This window comes from Corella eumyota, chromosome 7, assembly GCF_963082875.1.
Source record: "Corella eumyota chromosome 7, kaCorEumy4.1, whole genome shotgun sequence".
NCBI classification, from domain to species: domain Eukaryota; kingdom Metazoa; phylum Chordata; class Ascidiacea; order Phlebobranchia; family Corellidae; genus Corella; species Corella eumyota.
The window spans coordinates 3294403-3317412 of NC_137496.1; the positions used below are offsets into that span (position 1 = coordinate 3294403).

At 30.2% G+C, this 23010-nt stretch overlaps 4 protein-coding genes across 5 annotated transcripts; all 4 read left to right on the plus strand.

Moving 5' to 3' along the window:
- The first annotated feature begins 8556 nt into the window (after positions 1 to 8556).
- LOC145759318 (membrane-associated tyrosine- and threonine-specific cdc2-inhibitory kinase-like) lies at positions 8557 to 10763 on the plus strand. The gene is made up of 2 exons (XM_082573123.1): positions 8557 to 8661; positions 8900 to 10763. Exon 2 carries the CDS (start codon positions 8925 to 8927, stop codon positions 10566 to 10568), a length of 1644 nt encoding a protein of 547 aa, XP_082429249.1. The 5' UTR covers positions 8557 to 8661; positions 8900 to 8924; the 3' UTR covers positions 10569 to 10763.
- A 212-nt stretch (positions 10764 to 10975) lies between these two features.
- On the plus strand, positions 10976 to 12228 carry LOC145759604 (2Fe-2S ferredoxin-like). The gene is made up of 2 exons (XM_082573451.1): positions 10976 to 11392; positions 11714 to 12228. Exons 1-2 carry the CDS (start codon positions 11008 to 11010, stop codon positions 11905 to 11907), a joined length of 579 nt encoding a protein of 192 aa, XP_082429577.1. The 5' UTR covers positions 10976 to 11007; the 3' UTR covers positions 11908 to 12228.
- A 95-nt stretch (positions 12229 to 12323) lies between these two features.
- Positions 12324 to 20532, plus strand: LOC145759332 (GATOR2 complex protein WDR59-like). Its single transcript, XM_082573135.1, has 23 exons — positions 12324 to 12511; positions 12695 to 12880; positions 13173 to 13377; positions 13710 to 13798; positions 13990 to 14190; positions 14534 to 14690; positions 14818 to 14921; positions 15130 to 15220; positions 15454 to 15629; positions 15934 to 16095; positions 16178 to 16273; positions 16352 to 16470; positions 16796 to 16879; positions 16978 to 17110; positions 17374 to 17564; positions 17681 to 17762; positions 17830 to 17939; positions 18226 to 18388; positions 18694 to 18793; positions 18921 to 19044; positions 19418 to 19560; positions 19757 to 19818; positions 20216 to 20532. Exons 1-23 carry the CDS (start codon positions 12461 to 12463, stop codon positions 20363 to 20365), a joined length of 2979 nt encoding a protein of 992 aa, XP_082429261.1. The 5' UTR covers positions 12324 to 12460; the 3' UTR covers positions 20366 to 20532.
- Positions 20533 to 20722: 190 nt separating this feature from the next.
- LOC145760090 (uncharacterized) lies at positions 20723 to 23008 on the plus strand. 2 transcript variants are annotated; one of them, XM_082573957.1, is made up of 3 exons: positions 20723 to 20898; positions 20990 to 21897; positions 22291 to 23008. In XM_082573957.1, exons 2-3 carry the CDS (start codon positions 21007 to 21009, stop codon positions 22450 to 22452), a joined length of 1053 nt encoding a protein of 350 aa, XP_082430083.1. In that variant the 5' UTR covers positions 20723 to 20898; positions 20990 to 21006; the 3' UTR covers positions 22453 to 23008. The 2 variants fall into 2 exon arrangements, with proteins under 2 accessions (XP_082430083.1, XP_082430082.1); XM_082573956.1 differs by having other exon boundaries at positions 20990 to 23008.
- Positions 23009 to 23010: the final 2 nt, after the last annotated feature.

Here is a 23010-nt window from a genome sequence, read left to right on the forward strand (position 1 = left end):
GAAACAATTTCCTGAAATTTGACTCTGGTTTTTTCTCAGTAATGACAATCTGATAACGCTGATACAAAACGATTAAATATAACAAAAGCTTATTAATAAGTGCTTGTAACAAGAGTCAAAAACCAACACACCACACAAAAATACAAGAATATTTATACTAATAATTAAAACTAGCCAAAACTTGTGTTTCTATTGCATTTTAATTACAGGTTGCGTCATTTCACTTTTTTTCCGTATTGACTCTGGCAAAACATCCCCTTATTAAGTATTTACAGTCGTCAGACGGTTTATTGATTGCACTAAGTGTTAAACTTGAAATGCAGCCTGAAGTTTTGATTTTAAATTAAGACATGACGCACTAAAATCTGGGAAAAAACGTTTGTTTACAAAACAAGAACGCGTTCAACGTTTACAAAATTACGTATGAGCGTGCCTAAAAATCTCCATGCCCGAAAAGCGGAATATATGCCACATGCCAAATCCTAAATTAAATTGCTAATTTTTTATTTAATAAATATACAAGTATTTACAAAAAAAATAAGTTTTTTAAAATTTTGGTTAATGTATATTGTTTTTCTATTATTAAAGGAAAGAAACTTGACTTAAATTGTGCAATTATGGCATATCGAGTATAATGGCGCGGACATATTAGGGTCATCTGATACGCTTGGACAACGTTCACATGTTTTTGCAAAGCAAGTTGATAGTATTTCGTAAAAAAATTATATTAGGCTAAGAAATTACAATAGGGGTTGCGGGTTCGTTTGGCACATGTACCAGAAAATGTGCCAAAAAAATGTGCCAAAAAATGGCACAAAATATTGGCACAAAAAATGTGCCAAACAAAATGTGCCAAGAAATGGCACATAAAAATGACACAAAAAATGTGCCAAGCTAGAATGTGCCAATCTGAAAAAATTTTACAAATTATGTGTCATTCTGCGAAATATGCTCGTAAATGTGCCAATCGATAGTAAAAGATTAAAAGTAATATTAACGTTTTAGATTATCAGTGGTGTTGTACAAACAGACAATCAATCCTGTGTAGGAAAGCGCTTAGCATCTCAATCAATTCTAATGCTAAGGCTTATGTCTGTCTGATAGTCAGTTAGTCATTAGTGCATTGCAGATATGTTGTATGTTGATTATATGGCATAGTATGATAGTGTCTTGTCTCTTTATAACAATTACATGAAAATAGGTAAAATAAAGATTTTGCCCGAATTGCCAAAAAAATGTAAGCTAATTCTTATGTATGTGCCAATTTGCAAAATTGAGCTAGTTCTCAGTTATGTGCCAATAAGTTGTGGATTGTTAAAGGTAATGATATGTTTTAAGATAATGGTTCAAATTATGTGCCAATTCGTAAAATTGAACTGATTCTTAATTATGTGCCAATTTGCAAAATTGAGCTAGTTCTTAATTATGTGCCAATAAGTTGTGGATTGTTAAGGGTAATGATATGTTTTAAGATAATAGTATAAATTTTGTGCCAATTTGCAAAATTAAGCTTATTTTTAAAAATGTGCCAATTTGTAATTCTTAATTATGTGCCAATTTGCAAAATTGAACTGATTCTTAATTATGTGCCAATAAGTTGTGGAATGTTAAGGGTAATGATATGTTTTAAGATAATGGTATAAATTATGTGCCAATTTACAAAATTAAGCTTATTTTTAAAAATGTGCCAATTCGTAATTCTTAAATATGTGCCAATTTGCAAAATTGAACTGATTCTTAATTATGTGCCAATAAGTTGAGGATTGTTAAGGGAAATGATATGTTTTAAGATAATAGTATGAATTATATGCCAATTTGTAAAATTGAGCTTATTTTTAAAAATGTGCCAATTCGTAATTCTTAATTATGTGCCAATTTGCAAAATTGAACTGATTCTTAATTATGTGCCAATAAGTTGTGGATTGTTAAGGGTAATGATATGTTTTAAGATAATGGTATAAATTATGTGCCAATTTACAAAATTAAGCTTATTTTTAAAAATGTGCCAATTCGTAATTCTTAAATATGTGCCAATTTGCAAAATTGAACTGATTCTTAATTATGTGCCAATAAGTTGAGGATTGTTAAGGGAAATGATATGTTTTAAGATAATAGTATGAATTATATGCCAATTTGTAAAATTGAGCTTATTTTTAAAAATGTGCCAATTCGTAATTCTTAATTATGTGCCAATTTGCAAAATTGAACTGATTCTTAATTATGTGCCAATAAGTTGTGGATTGTTAAGGGTAATGATATGTTTTAAGATAATGGTATAAATTATATGCCAATTTGCAAAATTAAGCTTATTTTTAAAAATGTGCCAATTCGTAATTCTTAAATATGTGCCAATTTGCAAAATTGAACTGATTCTTAATTATGTGCCAATAAGTTGAGGATTGTTAAGGGAAATGATATGTTTTAAGATAATAAGATGAATTATATGCCAATTTGTAAAATTTAGCTTATTTTTAAAAATGTGCCAATTCGTAATTCTTAATTATGTGCCAATTTGCAAAATTGAACTGATTCTTAATTATGTGCCAATAAGTTGAGGAATGTTAAGGGTAATGATATGTTTTAAGATTATAAGATGAATTATATGCCAATTTGTAAAATTGAGCTTATTTTTAAAAATGTGCCAATTCGTAATTCTTAATTATGTGCCAATAAGTTGAGGATTGTTAAGGGAAATGATATGTTTTAAGATAATAAGATGAATTATATGCCAATTTGTAAAATTGAGCTTATTTTTAAAAATGTGCCAATTCGTAATTCTTAATTATGTGCCAATTTGCAAAATTGAACTGATTCTTAATTATGTGCCAATAAGTTGTGGAATGTTAAGGGTAATGATATGTTTTAAGATTATAAGATGAATTATATGCCAATTTGTAAAATTGAGCTTATTTTTAAAAATGTGCCAATTCGTAATTCTTAATTATGTGCCAATTTGCAAAATTGAACTGATTCTTAATTATGTGCCAATAAGTTGTGGAATGTTAAGAGTAATGATATGTTTTAAGATAATAGTATAAATTATGTGCCAATTTGCAAAATTAAGCTTATTTTTAAAAATGTGCCAATTCGTAATTCTTAATTATGTGCCAATTTTCAAAATTGAACTGATTCTTAATTATGTGCCAATAAGTTGTGGAATGTTAAGAGTAATGATATGTTTTAAGATAATAGTATAAATTATGTGCCAATTTGCAAAATAAAGCTTATTTTTAAAAATGTGCCAATTCGTAATTCTTAATTATGTGCCAATTTGCAAAATTGAACTGATTTTTAATTATGTGCCAATAAGTTGTGGAATGTTAAGGGTAATGATATGTTTTAAGATAATAAGATGAATTATATGCCAATTTGTAAAATTGAGCTTATTTTTAAAAATGTGCCAATTCGTAATTCTTAATTATGTGCCAATTTGCAAAATTGAACTGATTCTTAATTATGTGCCAATGAGTTGTGGAATGTTAAGGGTAATGATATGTTTTAAGATAATAAGATGAATTATATGCCAATTTGTAAAATTGAGCTTATTTTTAAAAATGTGCCAATTCGTAATTCTTAATTATGTGCCAATTTGCAAAATTGAACTGATTCTTAATTATGTGCCAATAAGTTGAGGATTGTTAAGGGAAATGATATGTTTTAAGATAATAAGATGAATTATATGCCAATTTGTAAAATTGAGCTTATTTTTAAAAATGTGCCAATTCGTAATTCTTAATTATGTGCCAATTTGCAAAATTGAACTGATTCTTAATTATGTGCCAATAAGTTGTGGAATGTTAAGGGTAATGATATGTTTTAAGATTATAAGATGAATTATATGCCAATTTGTAAAATTGAGCTTATTTTTAAAAATGTGCCAATTCGTAATTCTTAATTATGTGCCAATTTGCAAAATTGAACTGATTCTTAATTATGTGCCAATAAGTTGTGGAATGTTAAGAGTAATGATATGTTTTAAGATAATAGTATAAATTATGTGCCAATTTGCAAAATTAAGCTTATTTTTAAAAATGTGCCAATTCGTAATTCTTAATTATGTGCCAATTTTCAAAATTGAACTGATTCTTAATTATGTGCCAATAAGTTGTGGAATGTTAAGAGTAATGATATGTTTTAAGATAATAGTATAAATTATGTGCCAATTTGCAAAATTAAGCTTATTTTTAAAAATGTGCCAATTCGTAATTCTTAATTATGTGCCAATTTGCAAAATTGAACTGATTTTTAATTATGTGCCAATAAGTTGTGGAATGTTAAGGGTAATGATATGTTTTAAGATAATAAGATGAATTATATGCCAATTTGTAAAATTGAGCTTATTTTTAAAAATGTGCCAATTCGTAATTCTTAATTATGTGCCAATTTGCAAAATTGAACTGATTCTTAATTATGTGCCAATAAGTTGTGGATTGTTAAGGGTAATGATATGTTTTAAGATAGTAGTATAAATTATGTGCCAATTTGCAAAATTGAGCTAATTCTTTAAAATGTGCCAATTTGCAAAATTGAACTGATTCTTAATTATGTGCCAATTTGGAAAATTGAGCTAGTTCTCAGTTATGTGCCAATAAGTTGTGGATTGTTAAGGGTAATGATATGTTTCAAGATAATGGTATAAATTATGTGCCAATTTGCAAAATTGAGCTAATTCTTTAAAATGTGCCAATTTGCAAAATTGAACTGATTCTTAATTATGTGCCAATTTGGAAAATTGAGCTAGTTCTCAGTTATGTGCCAATAAGTTGTGGATTGTTAAGGATAATTATATGTTTTAAGGTAAAAGTACGAATTATGTGCCAATTTGCAAATCTGAGCTTATTCTCAAAAATGTGCCAATTTGCAAAATTGAGCTAATTCTTCAAAATGTGCAAATTTGCAAAATTAAGCTATGTTTAAATAATGTTTAAAAATTAACTGTTTTTTATTTTTTTTCAGATTTTTTTTAATAATATACTTTTTAAATGTTTTGATATAATCCAACAAGATGTGTGAATTGCCAGTGTGCCAATTTGGAAAATGTGTCAATTTGAAAAAAATGTACGATATGGGAAGATGGGAGAATCTGAAAAATTTTAAAATGTGTTAAAAAAAATATTGTGCAAATTTAATAAAAGGGCAATACTTGGAAAAAAATGTGTCAAATTATTATTAAATGCACAGGTCCAATAAAAAATGGTCGTTTTTAAATAAAGTTAAAATATATATGCTTTAATACATTCTTAAAGTATCATTATAAAATGTGTTAAAAATGATTTCTTGTTTTTTTTTAATATTTTAAAAATCAGTGATTAATGCATAAAGTTTAATTTGTTGTATGATATAAAAGCAATACAATAAAACCGCTGGTTAAAAATATTTTTTTAAGTTTTTAAATTTTAAGGATAATGTAAAGATTTTTCTAAATATAATAGTTTATATATCGTAAGTTTAACCATTAATCACGTTTAAAAAATCACATAAAAATATAAATTTTGGATAACATGATTTATCTATAGCGATACCAAAAAAGTTTAATTATAAATTTATTTTTGTTGTTATAATTAAAATACCTAGATTGTTTAAATTTAAGTAAATAAGTTTTAATAGTCCTATAATAAAACCTAGCCAAAAATTTGTTACAAAATAACTAGTTGATCATTTTAAATATTTAGTTTTTATTGATAATTGCGGGGTGCATACATTGATTCACTGTCAATCATCACTTAAAAATCGCTATTAAAGAGATGTAATAAATAAAAAGAAACCCGACTAATATTTATATTCTATATGAATTTATTGCGTAATAACCTTTTTTTATGTTACATGACAGGCACTGTTAGAATTTTAGTACTAGACTGACTAAGTATTTGTGAAAAATCTTTTTTAACGATTTTTTAATTAAGAAATAAATGTAGTTGAACTTTTTATTCTATTAAAAGGTCTTTGACAGACGGGAACGAACGTCATTGAAATTTTAAAAGTTGTAATCAACAAATACTGAATGGATTATTACAAAATATCAGTGGTCTGAATGAAAAATTTTGCAAAGAATCAAATACAAATATTAAACATTGCTGAAAGCATTAATATATCGTAAAATATAATGTGGATTTTGTTTTATATATGTATACCCTTATATATTTATGATTTACGATTGTGGGTATATTTTATATTTAAAAAAATATTTTATATTTAAATCGAAAATGCGCAACAATTACTGTTTTTTATAATAAATTCCATATGCGTATTCGTTTTTGTTTTTTTTTCCAGAAATTTATGTACGCTTTTCCGAATAATTTAACATTCTAAAAAGCGAAATTTTTTACTAATTTTTTTGAGTTATTAAAAGATTTTAAAATTATAATTTACAAAAAACATACAAAAATCTAATGAGGTGATATTTAGTGTCTAAACCACTACTAGTAATCTTTAATAATCACATTAAAAAAACTTTAATCCATATAAGTCTTAAACATCTCAAAACTGAGTTATGGTAAACAGTGTTTCTCTATGTTTAGGTTGTGAAGGCAAACTTCTCCATACCAAAGATAAAAATTATAAAAAAAAAGAAATTTACCTTAAGTGAGCTGCAAAATATATTAGATTCAAAAGGTTTTTCAGGAGATTTAATGTTTGGACCTTTAACAAGATTTAAATTCAGATTGTTTTTTTCACTTAAATAACTTTCAAAGTTGGAAAATGACTTCATTTCAATAAAAGGTGTCTAAAATATTTTTAAGTAGTTTATTAAGACTAGTCACTGGCATAAACTATAGTCGGCATTTTAGTTGTAAGCCCATTAATTAAACATACATAGATTGTCCATTAATTTTCATTTTATATAGATGTTTTTATTATCTCTATTGTTCGTAATTTTTTTTTTACTTCTTATCGTTTTTATAAAGAAAAAATTTTATTTGGTTTGCTGGGCGCAAAAACTCATAAATAGTTGGGGTTTAAAGTAAGGTTCAAAATTAATTTTTTGCCAATTATTTAATATTTAATATGTTTATTGTGTGCTTTGTTGTATGTGATTTTGTATTGCATGATTTGTTTCATTTTTAATTTATATTAAAAGTCACTAATAGAGTAGATTTAATTATTTAACAAGACAGTTTAATACATATATCTAGTAACTGCACCTTTAAAAAAATACTATTAGTACCATATACCCAACAAAACATAATATGTTTTAAGGTTACTTATAAACGCAATAACAAATGCATTTTCATATCGAAGCAAATGTGGTTATTAATACAGATTACTAGAAAACAAATGAGTTATATACAAATTTAAACGTATTGCAGTAAAAATACTACGTTTTACCTATACTACATTTTTTTATTTGTGTTTGGAGTTTCTGCCACCAATAAACACTGTAATAACAAAATATTTAAGAAAAATTATACGATTTAAATATTTAATTTTGATTTTTGCGTTTGTATAAATATCTATCAATAGAAAATACTTTAATATAAAGCTTTTTAGTTTGTTGCAAGATCACGTCGTGGATATTAATAATAAAAGCAACTTTCTGTAAACTAAAAATAAAAAAATCAAGTTGTAATTTGCAGTGATAATTTAATTTTGAGGTAAGTTTTTTTTAATTTACAAACATCTCCGACCTTTCTACAAAAATCACATTGTTTTTTAAATAAAATATTTAAAAGTGCAACTTTTTAAAGTCTTTGTGATTTAATCATGGCATAAAAATATTTATTTTTATTTTATTTTTAAAAACACTTTTACCTTGATATATATGTATTTATAATCGAATTAGATTTTAAACACTAACATCAATTTATTATAATAAATAATAATAAAAAAATTAAAACAAATAAATAAATAAAATGGCGTGACACTATATAAATTATATTACATGTAATGTAATATCTATAGTAACACTGGCAATATAAGGTAACGCTATAAACGGTATAAACTCATGCTGCCAACACACAACCAGCATCTTATTATTATCGGGCAATTACAACCTATAATATTCCACACTGGCAAATTTAACTCGAGACTTTGTCGAGGTTACTGATGTTACTCTATGTTTAGGTCTTTAAGCTTTCTTTCTCACATCAAGAAAAAATAAATGTAAAAAAAAAAATTATTTGGCAACCTTGGCACATTTTTTCCATTTCAATTGGCACATTTTTTGTGCCAATATTTTGTGCCATTTTTTGGCACATTTTGTTTGCCACATTTTTTGGCACATGTGCCAAACGAACCCGCAAGCCCGTCTCAGAAATTAAGGATTTCTGGTGATTGTAACTTAATTCACCTGACGAGAATATATTTTCGGATCGTATGGATTGATTGACTATTAGATGGATAGAAGGATCGAAAGGGTCGGATGTGTTAATGGGTAATCTGAATAGGTGAGGGTTAGGGTAAGGGTTTAATTTATGAAAACTTTTTGTTTAATTAAATATCCGTCAAATATGCATTTGAATTATGTAATATCTATTTAATATATATTCGATTCAGTTAATAAAACTTGATCCATTAATCCGTTCGATCCGTTGATCCGTCAAATATATATTTTCGTCAGGTAGATTAAGTCAGATTCATTTCTGGTGGCAAATACGAAAACCATGTTTAGATGTTAGCAATAAATCTGTAGAAGAAATCTAGCAAAATTCTGTTTGTTGCGAAGTAAGTTACGTAGCAAAAACGCGCGTATTTGTGCATATCTTTCTTTTGCAACGTAAACTTTTTTGTTAAATGTCTGTTTATGTTATATTTATCTGCAAATATTTAAATTTAACTTGGTTTACAATTTTTAACAATTTAATAAACGTTTGCTTTGGAGGGTAGATAAGTTGGTATTTTAATCTGCTAATTAAAATTATATTTAGTAAGTACTTTAAAGAAATGTTAATTGTTTTTTTAGAAAAACATTTTGAAGAAATAAAAAAATGAGCCACACTCCTGCAAAATCGTTTACAATTCACAGAAAACCGGTCGCTTTTTCTACACCTTGCAATGACCTTAACAAATCACGACCGTTACCAACGTTTTCCGATAAAGACCATTTGTTTCAGTTTAAAAAAGATCGCAATTTTATCCCGAGAATTCTGCCCAAAAACTCCTTGAAAAATGCACCACCTGTCAGCAGGGTGTTTCCCCATAGAACATGGGCTCATGAGAAAGCACACGCAATTTCGTTCCGACTTGGTGACGAACAGGAGGTTGATGATGCGTTTAAGAGTCAATATTACAATTCTGACAAACTCGACTTATATTTTGAGCAATGTTTTGTAATCGAGAAAAAACTCGGTGAAGGGTCATTCGGAGAGGTTATGCAGGTTCGATGCCGGCAGACTAATCAGAGGTATGCTGTAAAAAGGTCCCGAGAAAAATTCAGGCACGAAACCGATCGAAAACGTAAACTCGACGAAGTACGAAAACACGAGATGTTGCCCCCTCACAGAAACTGTGTGAAATTTATTAAAGCTTGGGAGGAAAAGCATAGATTGTACATACAAACCGAACTTTGTTCTCATAGCTTACAGAGTTATTTAGATCAACACCATCTATTACCTGAAAGCCTAGTCTGGAAATACTTGGTGGATTTATTACATGGACTTAATCATATTCATAAGAACGGTTTCATACACTTTGATGTAAAGCCGGCTAATATTTTTATAAGTCCTGAGGATGTGTGTAAGATAGGTGACTTTGGACTGGTGGTCGACAAAAACACTGATGATATAGAGGATGCCAGAGAAGGAGATAACAAATACATGGCCCCTGAATTGTTAGAAGGTATTTTCACTGAAAAAGCTGATGTTTTTAGTCTAGGCATTTCAGTTTTGGAAATGGCTTGCGACTTAGATTTACCTTCTAGTGGAAAACCGTGGCAGTTATTAAGACAGGGGCATATCCCACCAGAATGTTCCAAAAAAATATCTTCCAACCTTCGGAAAATTATTCACAGCCTAATTACTCCAGAACATGAGAAGCGACCTTCAGTAGAAGAAATGCTAAATTTTCCTATTGTTAAATACACTAGGTGGCGACTAAAACCATACACATTTGCTTGCAGATGTTTTTTCAAAGTGTTGTATTTCATCAACATGTTGATATTTTTCTTTGGCAAAGCTAGAAACTGGTTGTTTAACTTTGACAAAAACAATGTAACTGTTGCGTCTGAAGATATGTGGGACTCCACGCTTTCAATGAACATAACAAATCTTAGTGAGAACGGTCAATTTATCGATACACCTGCCAAGGAATTCATAAACAATTCTTCGTTTTTAACACCAGTGGGTAGCAAACTCTCTCCTGCGCCCAGAAATTCATCGCCTATTATTCATAACCGTGCAGCTATGATTAGATCACCGGGTGTCAGTCCCTTGTCGAGAACCTGTTTTGATTTTAGCTCAAAAAGCGTTAACGACTTTGAGACATTTGCCTCCGATGAGTCTGATGGAGATCAACCTGATCCTGGAGAAAATGTTGATCGCGGATTTTCGCTCAAACCAAGAAATCTTCTTGCTAAATTAAACGAACTTTCTGATTCAGAAGGATCGTGTAACAGTGAGGATAAAACTTTCTGACAAAAATCTTTTTTCTGTATATATTTGTAAATGTGCAATTCAATAGCTTATAAACTTACTGCCGAAGGTGCCGGGACACACATAAATATTTCTGTTTTTTTAAGCTGCTATTTTAGTGTTAAGGTGTTTAGTATGTTTAGAGGTTTTGTAGCTTCATTTTTTGTAATTCTGTAATTTTTTTAACTTATAAATTAATATGTTTAAATTCCTAATGAAACAAAAAAAGCTGTCTCAACTTAAACTTACTTTTTTAAAAGATATATAACATATTTATTTCTTTAATTGTGTTTTTTTTCTTGTTTTGTTTTTAAAGTTCATTTTCTATTTTGTTAAACTTTTGTTACAATCATAAATTATGAGTGTTTAAATATTGCTGTTAATGTGTTAAACTTTTTTCAGGTATTTAGAATCTAGGAAAAATTTTTGTTAACTTATAATAATGTCGAAAGCATCTATATACGGATTATGTCGAAAAATGTTGTACAAAAATTCAACACAAACTCGGAGAATTTTACTAAAACCTATCTTTAAAACGAACAAAACGACTTCAAGTTCTGTAAACACCTCTTCCTGCCATCAACAATTTTTTAAATCGAAAACAAATTTAAGTTTAATTCCGAAGCGATATCACGAAACTGTGTCGGCACCACAAACGCAAGATCAAGCTGTAAATATAACTTATATCGGACGCGACGGCGAAAAACACGAAATAAAAGGAAAAGTGGGAGACAATGTGATGTACCTCGCTCAACATCATGACTTGGATGTTGAGGGAGCTTGTGAGGCTTCTTTAGCCTGTTGTACTTGTCATGTTTATGTAGAAGGTATTTTTACTAAATTAATTTATTAAAAATCGTATTAAAATTCTTTTTTTTTATTTATTGTTGATGTGGATAATGTTGACTTCACGACCTAAACATAGAGTAACAACAGTTAACCCTAACAAGTCTCGAGTTGCCTTTAGCAGTTTGCAATTTTATAGATTATAATTGCCCGGTAATTAAGCTGCTGATTAAGTGTTGGCTTAGCAGGAGATCATGCTGTTTATAGCGGGCTTACTTAAGGTGGCTACAACTTGAACGCAGGGATCGCTAGACTATAAGACATTTTAAAAAATATTATATAGAAAATATGTTTTTTTTTAGGAGATTATTTCGACAAACTTGGAGAGTTAGATGAAGAGGAAGAAGACATGTTAGACTTGGCTCCCTTTCTCCAAGAAAACTCTCGCCTCTCGTGTCAAATTATTTTATCAAAGGAGTTGGATGGGATTGTTGTGCGACTACCTTCGGCCACAAGAAACTTTTATGTTGATGGGCATAAACCACAACCCCATTAACATATGGCTGTTAATGGATGTTAAAACTATTAATAAATCTACACTTGATTACCACAAAGGAACCTGAAGTTATCTCAATATTTGAAGACCTGACTTTCGATTTCGGGGCCTAATTGTCTTTATATTTTAAAGCCTAACTAAATGGCTCTTTGATATTTCATTAATGATAGTTGCAGCTTTTTTTTTACTTTCATATAGATGTTAAATTGGTTTCTATTTTTATATTCAAAGTAACTTGTGTTTTAATATTGCAATTGCCATTTCTCTAACTCATTGAAAAAGGTTTTAAATATTGCTCTAACCCACATAAATCAACAATTAATGGGCAATAATTTTATGACATCTTATTTTGTTAATCAACATAAATTAACAGACGTTTTTTTTTAATCTGATTTTTTAATTTATTTAGACTAAATCTTCTAAATTTAGGTAATTTTTCTTAACTGGTAAGGTAATGACAATGAGATTTTCGCATACAAACTGATTTTGAATACTGTTGCAACTTTAACTTGATCATTTTAAATTGGGCTAAGCAATTTGCGATAAATTGAAGATGCAAAGTTGGAACGAAGATGTTACCATTGCCCCACATTCAGGCACCCAGGTTTATATAATTTTTATGAAATCTATTTTAAATTTTTTTTTATATTATTTTAAATATTCCAGATAATTTTAAACTTGGCTAAGGTAACAGCTTACAGAAGCTATGCTATGTTAAAGTTGGCCTACACAAATTAACAAACAAATATAAATACCATTTAAATTATTTTTTATTTTGTTTTTAAAGGCAAGTGCCATGGCCATTGATGCTTCAAGTCAAATCTGCGTGTTGGGTTCACGAAGAAATTTGACCTTTATCGACCTTCAAAAACCTAAAGCAATCTCACATCGTGTCTCACTATCCAATAAATGGGATGTCAACCATATTCTCTGGAATCCAAGTTCTGCAAACAATTCCTATTTTTTAACAGCGGTAACAAAATTTATTTTTCTTTGAAAAAATTAAAAAATTAAAATGATATTTTTTATTTCTGTTTTTCATTTTTTTTATTTCTTGTGAAGATTTTTTTAAAAATCTTTTAATTTTTTTTCTATTTTTTATGTGTCGATGCCCACTGTTTTTATGCTGTAGCACCCTTGAGTAAGTTCTTACAAACTGGGTAGAAGTTAAGGATATTAGTCTATGTTTAGGTTGTGAAGTCAACCTTTCCACATCGAGGATAAATAAAAAATATAAAAAAGTATTTTTGTAATTTTTTATTCAGTACAACCAATACTGTGACCTCTGGGAGTACACTGAGGGCAAGTGTGTCAAAATTGACACATTCACAGGGCACACACGTGGCATCAGTGACATTGACTGGTCATGTGTTAACCCTTACCTTATGGCAACTTGTTCAATGGACACTTACTTTTATATTTGGGATACAAGAGATGTTAAAAAACCCAAACTGTCAACTTCAACCGTTTGTATATTTTTCACTATTTTTTTTTTGTAAAATATTTAAAATTTAAGATTAATTTATCTAAAAATTAAAACTGAATTTTGGCACAATAATTTAGTTTAAAAACTGTTTTTATTTGGGTATAAACAAACTTTATAGCAGGAAAATGGTAATAAATGTATTACGTTTTAGTTTTTTTGCATAATAAAAATTCCATTTATTGTTGTCTAATACTAACTTCCCAAATTAAATTTTAAATTAAAATTTTTGTTAAGCTTTTAAAAATATCTACACTTTCTCCTTTTTTTATGATTTTATTTATTATTATTATAATATTGAATTTTTTTAACATTTAAGATGGAGCTAGCCAAGTAAAATGGAACAAATTTGATGAAAATTGTATTGCCACCGCTCATGATGGTAACATAAGAATATGGGATATAAGAGTAAGACATTTAATTATATTTTGATCACTTACATAAAGCCCTGTTGTAAATGTAACCAAAAGCTGCATTAATATATATTTTGTGATTCATATACTGAGTTCTGTTTTGCTAGGCCCAAACTTTAAAAAAAAAATAAGTTAAAAATTTTTTTTGTCTTGTTATGAATTTTCTTAAAATATTTTTGTACTTAGAATGGCAAATCCCCTTGCAAATACATCACTGCTCATTTGTCCAAGATAAACAGTCTAAATTGGAGTCCAAACAATGAAAACATGCTTTCTTCGGGTAGTCAGGACACTACTATTCGGTTTTGGGACACCACCCAGTCTGTACCTGTTAATGTTGATTATCCAATAAAGGTCCAGTTTCCAGTATGGAAGGCTAGCTACACGGTAAAAAAAATTTTACTAGCAACTTGATTTAATTTTTTCTCTTTCAACAATTTAACTGTTTCTGTAGTTTGACTAATGTTTTATGTAAGAAGGCAACCGATAGTCTATTATTAGCTTAAAATCTATATGTTAATTTGTTTTTTTTGTTGGCGTTTCTTTGCATTTATTACTTTAAAAAACTGTTAGCAATTAACTACAGTAAGAGCAATTAGAATTTTAATTAGGGGTTCTATTACTGTGGTGGTAATGGGAATCGAACCCCGGCTTTAGTACATTAATTGAAATGTCTAAAAACTACCGGCTTTAACGGATTCTTAAAAATATATTTTTCGGTTATTTGTAGCCATTTGGAACTGGCATGGTGTCAGTATCAGTGTTAAATTATCGTGAGACTCCTCTTACTTTATGGAACTGCAGAAATGTTGAGAAACTTAAAATTCACACATACGGTGGGCACACAGACGTAATACAGGATTACCAATGGTGTAAATCCTTATCAGGTAATGTATAAATAAATAAAAAAAACATTTTTAATCAAGTTATTTTCTATTTTATAAAATTAAATTTGCAATTGTCATATACAGTCATTGTTGTGAACCAAATTTTATTTTTTGTTTTTTTTGTCAGATAACAACTGGCAACTGGTTACGTGGTGCAAAGACCAAACTTTAAGATTGTGGAAAGCTGATTACTCTTTACTGTGGGCTTGTGGAGCGGTGGAAAATAATGTAGTAAGCAATGTGTCTAAACTTAGCATATTTATAATAAAAAATAATAACTTGCGAATTTTTAGTTACCAATGCATTTTTTTAAAATGAAACTTTAATTTTGAAGCTTTAAAAAGCTTTATAATGGCAAATAAGGCGGCCCCTTGCAGGTCTTAAAACTAAAACCCAAAAATATTTTTATGACTATTAATTAAATGATTAATTTTTTTAGGAGGGAGATATTGATGATGTAGACGAAGAGTTAGAATTTTATACAGACGAAGCAGAAATTGTTGAAGTAGCTCCTCCCACTTTTGAAATTGGTAATTTTTATTATTTTATACTAGCCGATACCCTGCCCTATGGCTGGGATTTTTATTGGCATAATATGGTTGCAAGCCTTACCAAATATTTGCCTGTTATAATATACCTGTGCACCTTAAACTTGGACATATATATATATATAAATATATATATTACCCACTTAACTCCATACATAAATTTGTACTTTTGTGTTATAAAAGTACATGGCATTAAAAAAAATTAATATTTTTAGAAAACAAACCCCAGAAAAGGGTGGAAACTATCCAAGAAAACTCTCCGTCTGATAATTATGAAATTGATCAAGTTACCCCAAAGTTACCCCAATTTCTAAACGATGGGTCCAACTTATCTCTGAAGCAAGAATTTAAATTAATAAATTATAATTTACCACACTTACGAATGCCCAAGGTAATTATGTTTTCATGAATTATTCATATTATTATTTTTTATGCAATTTTTTTTTTTTTGTTGTAAAAGTTGCAAAAATTATCATTATCAAACTACCCTTACTTTTCAAGATATGATTGACATCTTGGTTGACTTTTGGTGTTTATTGCACCTAAGTTAAAGTTAGTGTTAATATAGAAGCAGTGGGAATCGAACCCAGAACCCCATGTACTAATAATCAGTGTGTTTAAAATTTACTGTGTTGCCAGTATTGGTTTTAATAATTTTGCATTATTAAAATTTATATAATTATTTTTATTTTTAGTTTAATTTGCATCAACGAACGTGCACTGTGTCCCTTCACACCTCAAACCTGTGGTTAATGATAAAGATAATTTTTCCCCCCGATTACCCTGATAATGTTGCCCCACATTTTCAATTCATTAAATCAAACCTTGAACAATCGCAATTGGATACTTTACTAAACGTTTGTATTTATTTTTTAGTTAAAAAAAATTATTTTTTGATTTTTTTTTTAAATTTTTTTTTTTGATTTTTTTATTTCCTAGATTTTAAATGAAACAGCACAGAAACATGTTAAAAACAGCAGAAGATGTTTAGAACCTTGTCTAAGAGAACTCACCACTCAATTCTCTAAAATATCAGTATGTAAAACATTTAAAAATTTCAAAAAAATATAAATTTGGTTTGCAATATTTAAAAAAAATTTATAATTTTTTCAGTATTCAGATGAACCTCAAACCCCAGATCCAGAACCAGATTATAACGATGTCGGGGTTCACTGGTACCAACCCAATGTTAATTACTCTGCTGTTCCTTTTCCTAGAACAAGCGGAGCTAGGTGAATCTTATTTTTTTACTTAGTCAAATATAAATAAAATATGTCTTTTACAAAATGTCTTATGCAATTACACTAAAACAACTCATAAAGATGAATGCATAGAGGCAATGGCTATTTTACATGAGGTCCTAGGTTTAAATCCTACAGCATTTATGTTGTATCTTCTTTAGGTAAAGTGCTAATGGTTCTTATTTCTTTAAAACAAACTTAAAACTAACTCAACACTTGTTCGGGTTAATAATATATGCCCTACACTGATGCTGTGAAACCTGCCTTTCCATACATCAAGAATTAATAAATATTGAAGTAGTTTATTTTGTTACAGGTTCTGTAGTGTTGGATATTTGGTGATATTTATGAGACCTTCTCATGTTAAAGGTTTTCATTCTTCTAATGAGAAAACACCAAGGTAGTTCTAATTTCAAGTTTTGGCACTTATAATTTACATATACTAATAATAAATCTTAATTTAAAAAATATTTTTCTGTTATTACTAAATTTTTACAGATCAATTACGAATTTATTCACGCATCGTAACTCTGCACCATCCCTGTTTGGAATTCCCCAGAATATATATAGTAAGAGTCCTTCTCAGAGACATCTATACCCTGCTGTCAGTTCATTTTACTACAAGGAAAAGGTAAACATGTGTTTTTCAACTAATTTAATTTATAAATTAATTTTGTATGAATAACCTTTCAAAATTGATCTGCTAATAAAGTATGTGAGTAAGATTGTATGGTAAAAAATTGAAGGATTTGGTCATTTTTGGGGCTAAATAAATGAGGTTATCCTTTTCCTAATGGCTTAATACATTTTGGAAGGTTGCTAAATAACTTAAAGCAATCTATAGTTCTCTTAAAACCTTTTAAACAACTGAACCCAACAATTCTAACATTGTAGAGGTCTTCTCGCAAGCTTTCGAAGCAAGTTTACTCTCATATTGCCAACTCGGTTCCAAACAACGAGGAATTAGAAGCAGTTATGCACAAACCCAAGCAAAGTATCACCCCAAGAATGGCCGGTCAGGTGATTGTATTTGATCTAACTGGGATCATGCCGATCAGCAAAGTCCTGGCTACTGAGTATTTAATGTAAGTGTGTTTTGTTAAAAATTTTGTTGTATATTTTCAAGTTTCTTGGTTAAAAATTGCAGTGCATTCAAATTTAATTTGTTGGTTGATCGTCCTGTTTGTGAATATTTCTATAGACCCAGTAATAGAAGTTTCAATGAAGATTGTTTACAGAATAAAACGAAGGCTTCAGCAGAAAAAATGACAGACCTAACGCAGGTCAGTTTTAAGAATAAATTGTTATTCTGAGTAAATAGAATATTGAGACAAAATTTGATTTGTTTAGTTATGGTCATTTACTTCACATCTACCCCTGTCAAAACCAGATCGAATTAAAAACCAATTTTCAATTCCCTTGGCGAGAAATCCAACGGGCTCAAAGTGCCTTTCCAAAATGTAAAACATTATTTTTCATCATTTTTATTATATTTATTTGTATATCAACTTTAACATTCGAAAAAAAGATTGGATCACATATATTGTCCAGTTCTAGCGAGAGAATTGTCACCTACAGATTACGGTTCGAGAGAATTCTCTCCTTCAGTAAACGGCACGTTGTTTTGTCCAGAACCGGACAACATACGTGACCCAAAACATTTTACAAGTTTATTTTTTAAATGTACTAATTTAGAATTGCTAACTATTTATTTAAAAATAATTTTATTTAAAATTTTTTACTTAGAATCGATCATTATTGTAAGTTAAAAGATGTCCAGACTTTAGCTATGTTGTCAGTTACTTTCAACTGTGCTCAGAAACCTGTTAACCCCAACCCTGTACCGTATTACCATCAGACAAGTCAGGACAGCAACATTGTGAGATCGGTTTCATATAACGACTTAGAGGTAATATGATTTACTTTATTATTTAAAAAAATTTATTGTTAACTAAAGTTTTGTCTTTTGGCAGTTGAAATAAAAAATTTTGTGTTTTTTAAACCGAGTACAGACAATTAACAAGGGTTTGAAAGATTATTTTAAAAATGTTATATTTATCTAAATTTTTTGTGTGTTTTTATGTAAAAATGTTGAGATAGATAAACACATTAAATCCTACATTTAATGCAGTTAACTAAGTTGTTTAAAAAACATCAATCAATAAATTACTCATAGTTAGGCATTTTAATTTATAAAATTGTGTTTTAATTAAGTCACAAGCCAACCAAGGCAAGCTTCATAAAAGTCCAAGTGAATCGAAGTTTCCACACTTTGGAAAGCTAGCAAGCATACTGGCAAGATCTCCAACTAATGGTAAGTTAACAATAAAATATATTTATCCTATGTCTTAGCTAATACTATGGCATTAAAAAGATGACCTATTGTATCAAAATTACACATGTATACCTCTAACCTTATTAATTACTTTTCATTTTAACAGAGAGCAGTTTTTTAAAAGCAGTTCTACATCATAATCAAAGTGAGTTGTCGAATGTAAATCGTAAATTTGTTAATCAAAATACGATTGAAGAAACAGATTTAGAACTAAATAATCCTCCTTACCAGTAAGTTATTTTTAAAATAATAGTTTTTTAAAGTCCTGCAAAAAAAGAGTCATTTTTGTATTCAAATTATTGGCAGCGTGGTGTAGTAGTTGGAACACTTAACTTTACCTAATAAGGTCATGGGTTCGATCCCCACTGCTTTCATGCTGTTGCACTCTTGAGAAATGCGTTATGAATGTTATAAACTCCTGTTAAGCCAGTACTTAATAAACAGCTTAACTATTGGGCAATTGTAATTTATAATATTCCAACCTGCGAAAGGCAACTCGAGACTGGGTTGTTGTAACTGATGTTACTCTATGTTTAAGTCGCGAAAAACAACCTTTTCACATTAAAGATTAATAAATAACTATAAAAAAACGATTTAATGTAGTATGTTAACCGATGAGCACAAGAACCAATACGAAGGTTTTAAAACTTCTTACTGTAATGTGCTCGATCGTTGGAAAATGAATATTCAGAGATTACAAATTCAAAAACTTTCTCAAAATGCAAAAATGAACGAAAAAAAGAAAGGTAATTTTATTTTTTTGTTTTGTTACTATTACATTTGAAAGTAAAAGGCAATTGTTAAAGCGTATTAAAAAACTGCTTTTGTAACTAACTTTAATTTTTAAAATGTTTTTTCTATTTTTGTTTTTTGACTTAGTGGTATTTGTAATTTACAGTGTTTACCTTATTAATAAAAATATTTTATTATGGTAACTTTTAGAACAACAACTCCCAGCAAAAGAAAAACAACCTATTTGCTACATCTGCCTACTACCAGTTAAGGTATTAGAATCGGAATTTTTATTTTGCTTACTTTAATTCCTGATAAGATATTGTAAAACCGACAGCGTGGTGTAGTGGTTAGAACACTTGCTACACCACACATGAGGTCGTGGGTTCAATTCCCACTGATCTTATGCTGTAGTGCCCTTGAGTAAGGCGTTATAAACGGTATGAACTCCTGCTAAGCCAGCACTTAATCATCAGTATAACTATCGGGCAATTTTAATCTATAATATCCCAACTTTAGCTTAAGTTTAACTAATACCATGCTATTTACCCTTAGGCCAAATAACACAATAACAACATAAGGTTAAAATTAAACCCAGAGTCCTAGAGCTTAAAACCAACTGACTTATATTTTAGACTCAATGTTATTTTAACTTTTGTGTTTTTTTAGAAAGCAGTGATGTTTTGTATGAAATGTTTTCATGGAGGGCATGCTAACCACGTGCAGGCCTGGTTCAAAACACGAGATATTTGTCCCTCCCCGGATGGTTGTGATTGCAAGTGTTTAAACACCAATAACATTGACCAAGAAACACTTTAGCACTGGCTGAAAGCAACAATTAAATCTTCAACTTTAAACATCCTTCTTTCCTCTTTTTCTTACAATTTTATATTTATTTTATTCTTGTTGTTTTTCAATCTACGCCTATGATTATGTTTAATTAAATTAATCGACGAAAAATCCGGCAACAAGTGCTGGTATTTACCTACCCGAAAACCCGCTTGTATCTGTCTGTTTTACACCCTTGAAAGTCACGTGACCACTCGATTCAGGCCTGTATGTATTGGGTTTAATTTTACTTGAGACAAAGGCGAGCATTCACAGAGAATTTAATCGCTTGTTTGATTCCTATTGAAAGCCCATTGTCTGGCGATAAAGACACCAGGCCATTGATGACATCACAAATAGTGATTGTGCTGGATTTTTGAGCAGTTTTAATTTAGATTTGGGTGTTTATTTTTGTCAGTCGTAAGTTAGCTTATGTTGGTTTAAAGTTTCAGCTGTTGTCTGTAAGTTAATATGTCAAGTGATGCCTGTTCTTGTAATTGTTAAAAGGCAAATCAGAGGCGCAGGTAGGCAAGGTTTTTTTATAAGGCTATTTGATTAAGATCTGTTAAAATTTTACCCAGGTACTTATAGCAAAATATTAAATTTGATTTTTAGATACAAATTAGTTAAAGATGACTATGAAAAAGTTAATCTCGCTGGATCTTCGCAAGGAGCGGAATCTTGTATCCAAACTTCTTCTGATAAGCGACCAACCTTCGTTAGAGATTGATAACGAAAATTTTCCGGCCTGGAACGATCTTTCTGGCTGGAATTCCTCTTTGCCCCAGCACGGGATTTCGATGTATCATGCGCGGGAAAAACGACGGAAAAAGAACCGCGGCGGGGAGTTTCAAAAGCCCGATGATACTTCGTCTTCGTGGCGAAAAGTGAGCCGGGTAAATTTGGAAGATACGCCGCCCAAACTACCTGAGATCAAAAACAAACCCGAAAATAAGAAAACCACGGAATCGGAAACCCCTGCGGTACGCGACAAGAAAATTAAAAGCATAAAAAAAATTGTCGCAAACCATTCCCATTCTGCCGGTGAAAACGGATGCGGAGAAAAGTCAGTTAAATCGAATAAGTCAACTCCACGCAAACTTGTCCCAAAGCCAATTATTATTGAAGATGTAAGGGCGCAAGAGAGAAACGAGCTCAGCAAGGCAAAGTTTAAGGTATTAATGCAAAAGATCCCGAACCTCAACCAGCAGATAATCGACGATAGTCGCCTGCTGGAACGACTTTCCTCTCGGTCCCAGTTGTTGGCAAAGAAATGCAACCCTTGCCATATATCCCTGCATTACGATAAAAAGGGAGCCGAGCTTCGTCGAAACTCGAAGTCTAAAGAGAACTCCGCCAGGTGGAAGTCACGTGACTCTTGCAAGTCTCCGACTCTTGCTAAGAAAATCATATCGCAGTCGAAACTCTTTCAGCTTCAGAAGTCAAAGCGTAATGCCGAGTTGTACGGTCGCAAAGACGACTATTTGCGCCATACCTTTGGTCGAAAAGACGACGCTTACAAGGTAAACAACCTAAACCCTGAGAATATGTTAAGAGACAAGTCACTGTCACCACTTTTGGTGTCGGTATTTCGAAACGAAAATCGTAGATCTTTTAACATTCCCTTAAATTTGAAAAACCGGATTAAGACATTTGACGAAAACGATAATTTTGCGCCATTAGACGAGGTGATTCCAACGCCTGAAAATTCAGTAATTCGCGAGATGCCTATACTGAATGCCCAGCGCGAAACTCGCAGTGATATATTGCCTGTACAGACAAAAAGTCAGCAATATGACTGGAAATTTTCGCCAATTTTGCCTCCAATTTTAAAGCACGGCGACAAGGTTTTAAACCGTGAGGTCCACCACAAGTCATTAAAAAAACATTCGTCTAATGTAACTGTCATTACACAGGGCAGGCAAAAGGCTGGGATGAGCAGCACTTCGATTAACAAAATAAAACGGGCACAGCTTGTTAGGCCCACCGAGTCAACCCATATCGTTTTGCCTCATATCCTTGGTGAAAAGACAAGATCAGATCTAAACATGGTTAGACATATGTACAGAGGAAGTTGATGCAATTCAAAAATGATCGAAAATTGCTTTTTGTGTCATTATAGTGCCAATGCTTAAAGTTATTTGGAGATTTTACATACATTGTAGCACTGGGAAAGCTTTTACTGTGTCGTGCTTATATTGTTTTATGCGTATTTGTTGTTGGAAAAGTGGCCCGAACTACATCTTATCATACATTTTGTAAGTTCTTTTGTTGTCGCTGTGTAATGCTGTGCTTACATGCTTATTGAATAAAAGAGGAGGGTACGATTTTCATGTTACAAACACTGCGTTGACCTGTAAGCTGACACTTGACACTCATTAAAAACTAATGTAAAGCATAACACATAACATAACAAGGTCAAATGTTATCAAATTAAAGTTCTCTCGTGATACCATATGCGTCTGGTTCCAAAGATTTTTTTGCATGCAAACAGTTTAGAAATCAAAGTTGTAGCGCCTTTTTTTTAATTTCTTTCATTTCTACTACTCGTTAGCTTTTTTTAAATTTTATACGTTGTTTGAGGGGCTTGTAGAGGGGCTAATAAAAAAAATTTTTTGCTGGTGAACTTGCCGTTT

What these genes read in the sequence shown, in the direction of transcription:
- LOC145759604 (XM_082573451.1), top strand. Translation starts at nt 11,008, where the DNA reads ATGTCGAAAGCATCTATATACGGATTATGTCGAAAAATGTTGTACAAA. An exon ending in TTGTCATGTTTATGTAGAAG is followed by an intron (nt 11,393 to 11,713) that starts GTATTTTTACTA and finishes GTTTTTTTTTAG; the next exon opens with GAGATTATTTCGACAAACTT.
- LOC145760090 (XM_082573956.1), top strand. Translation starts at nt 21,007, where the DNA reads ATGACTATGAAAAAGTTAATCTCGCTGGATCTTCGCAAGGAGCGGAAT.
- LOC145759318 (XM_082573123.1), top strand. Translation starts at nt 8,925, where the DNA reads ATGAGCCACACTCCTGCAAAATCGTTTACAATTCACAGAAAACCGGTC.
- LOC145759332 (XM_082573135.1), top strand. Translation starts at nt 12,461, where the DNA reads ATGCAAAGTTGGAACGAAGATGTTACCATTGCCCCACATTCAGGCACC. An exon ending in CACACTTACGAATGCCCAAG is followed by an intron (nt 15,630 to 15,933) that starts GTAATTATGTTT and finishes TTTTATTTTTAG; the next exon opens with TTTAATTTGCATCAACGAAC. An exon ending in AAATGACAGACCTAACGCAG is followed by an intron (nt 17,763 to 17,829) that starts GTCAGTTTTAAG and finishes TGATTTGTTTAG; the next exon opens with TTATGGTCATTTACTTCACA.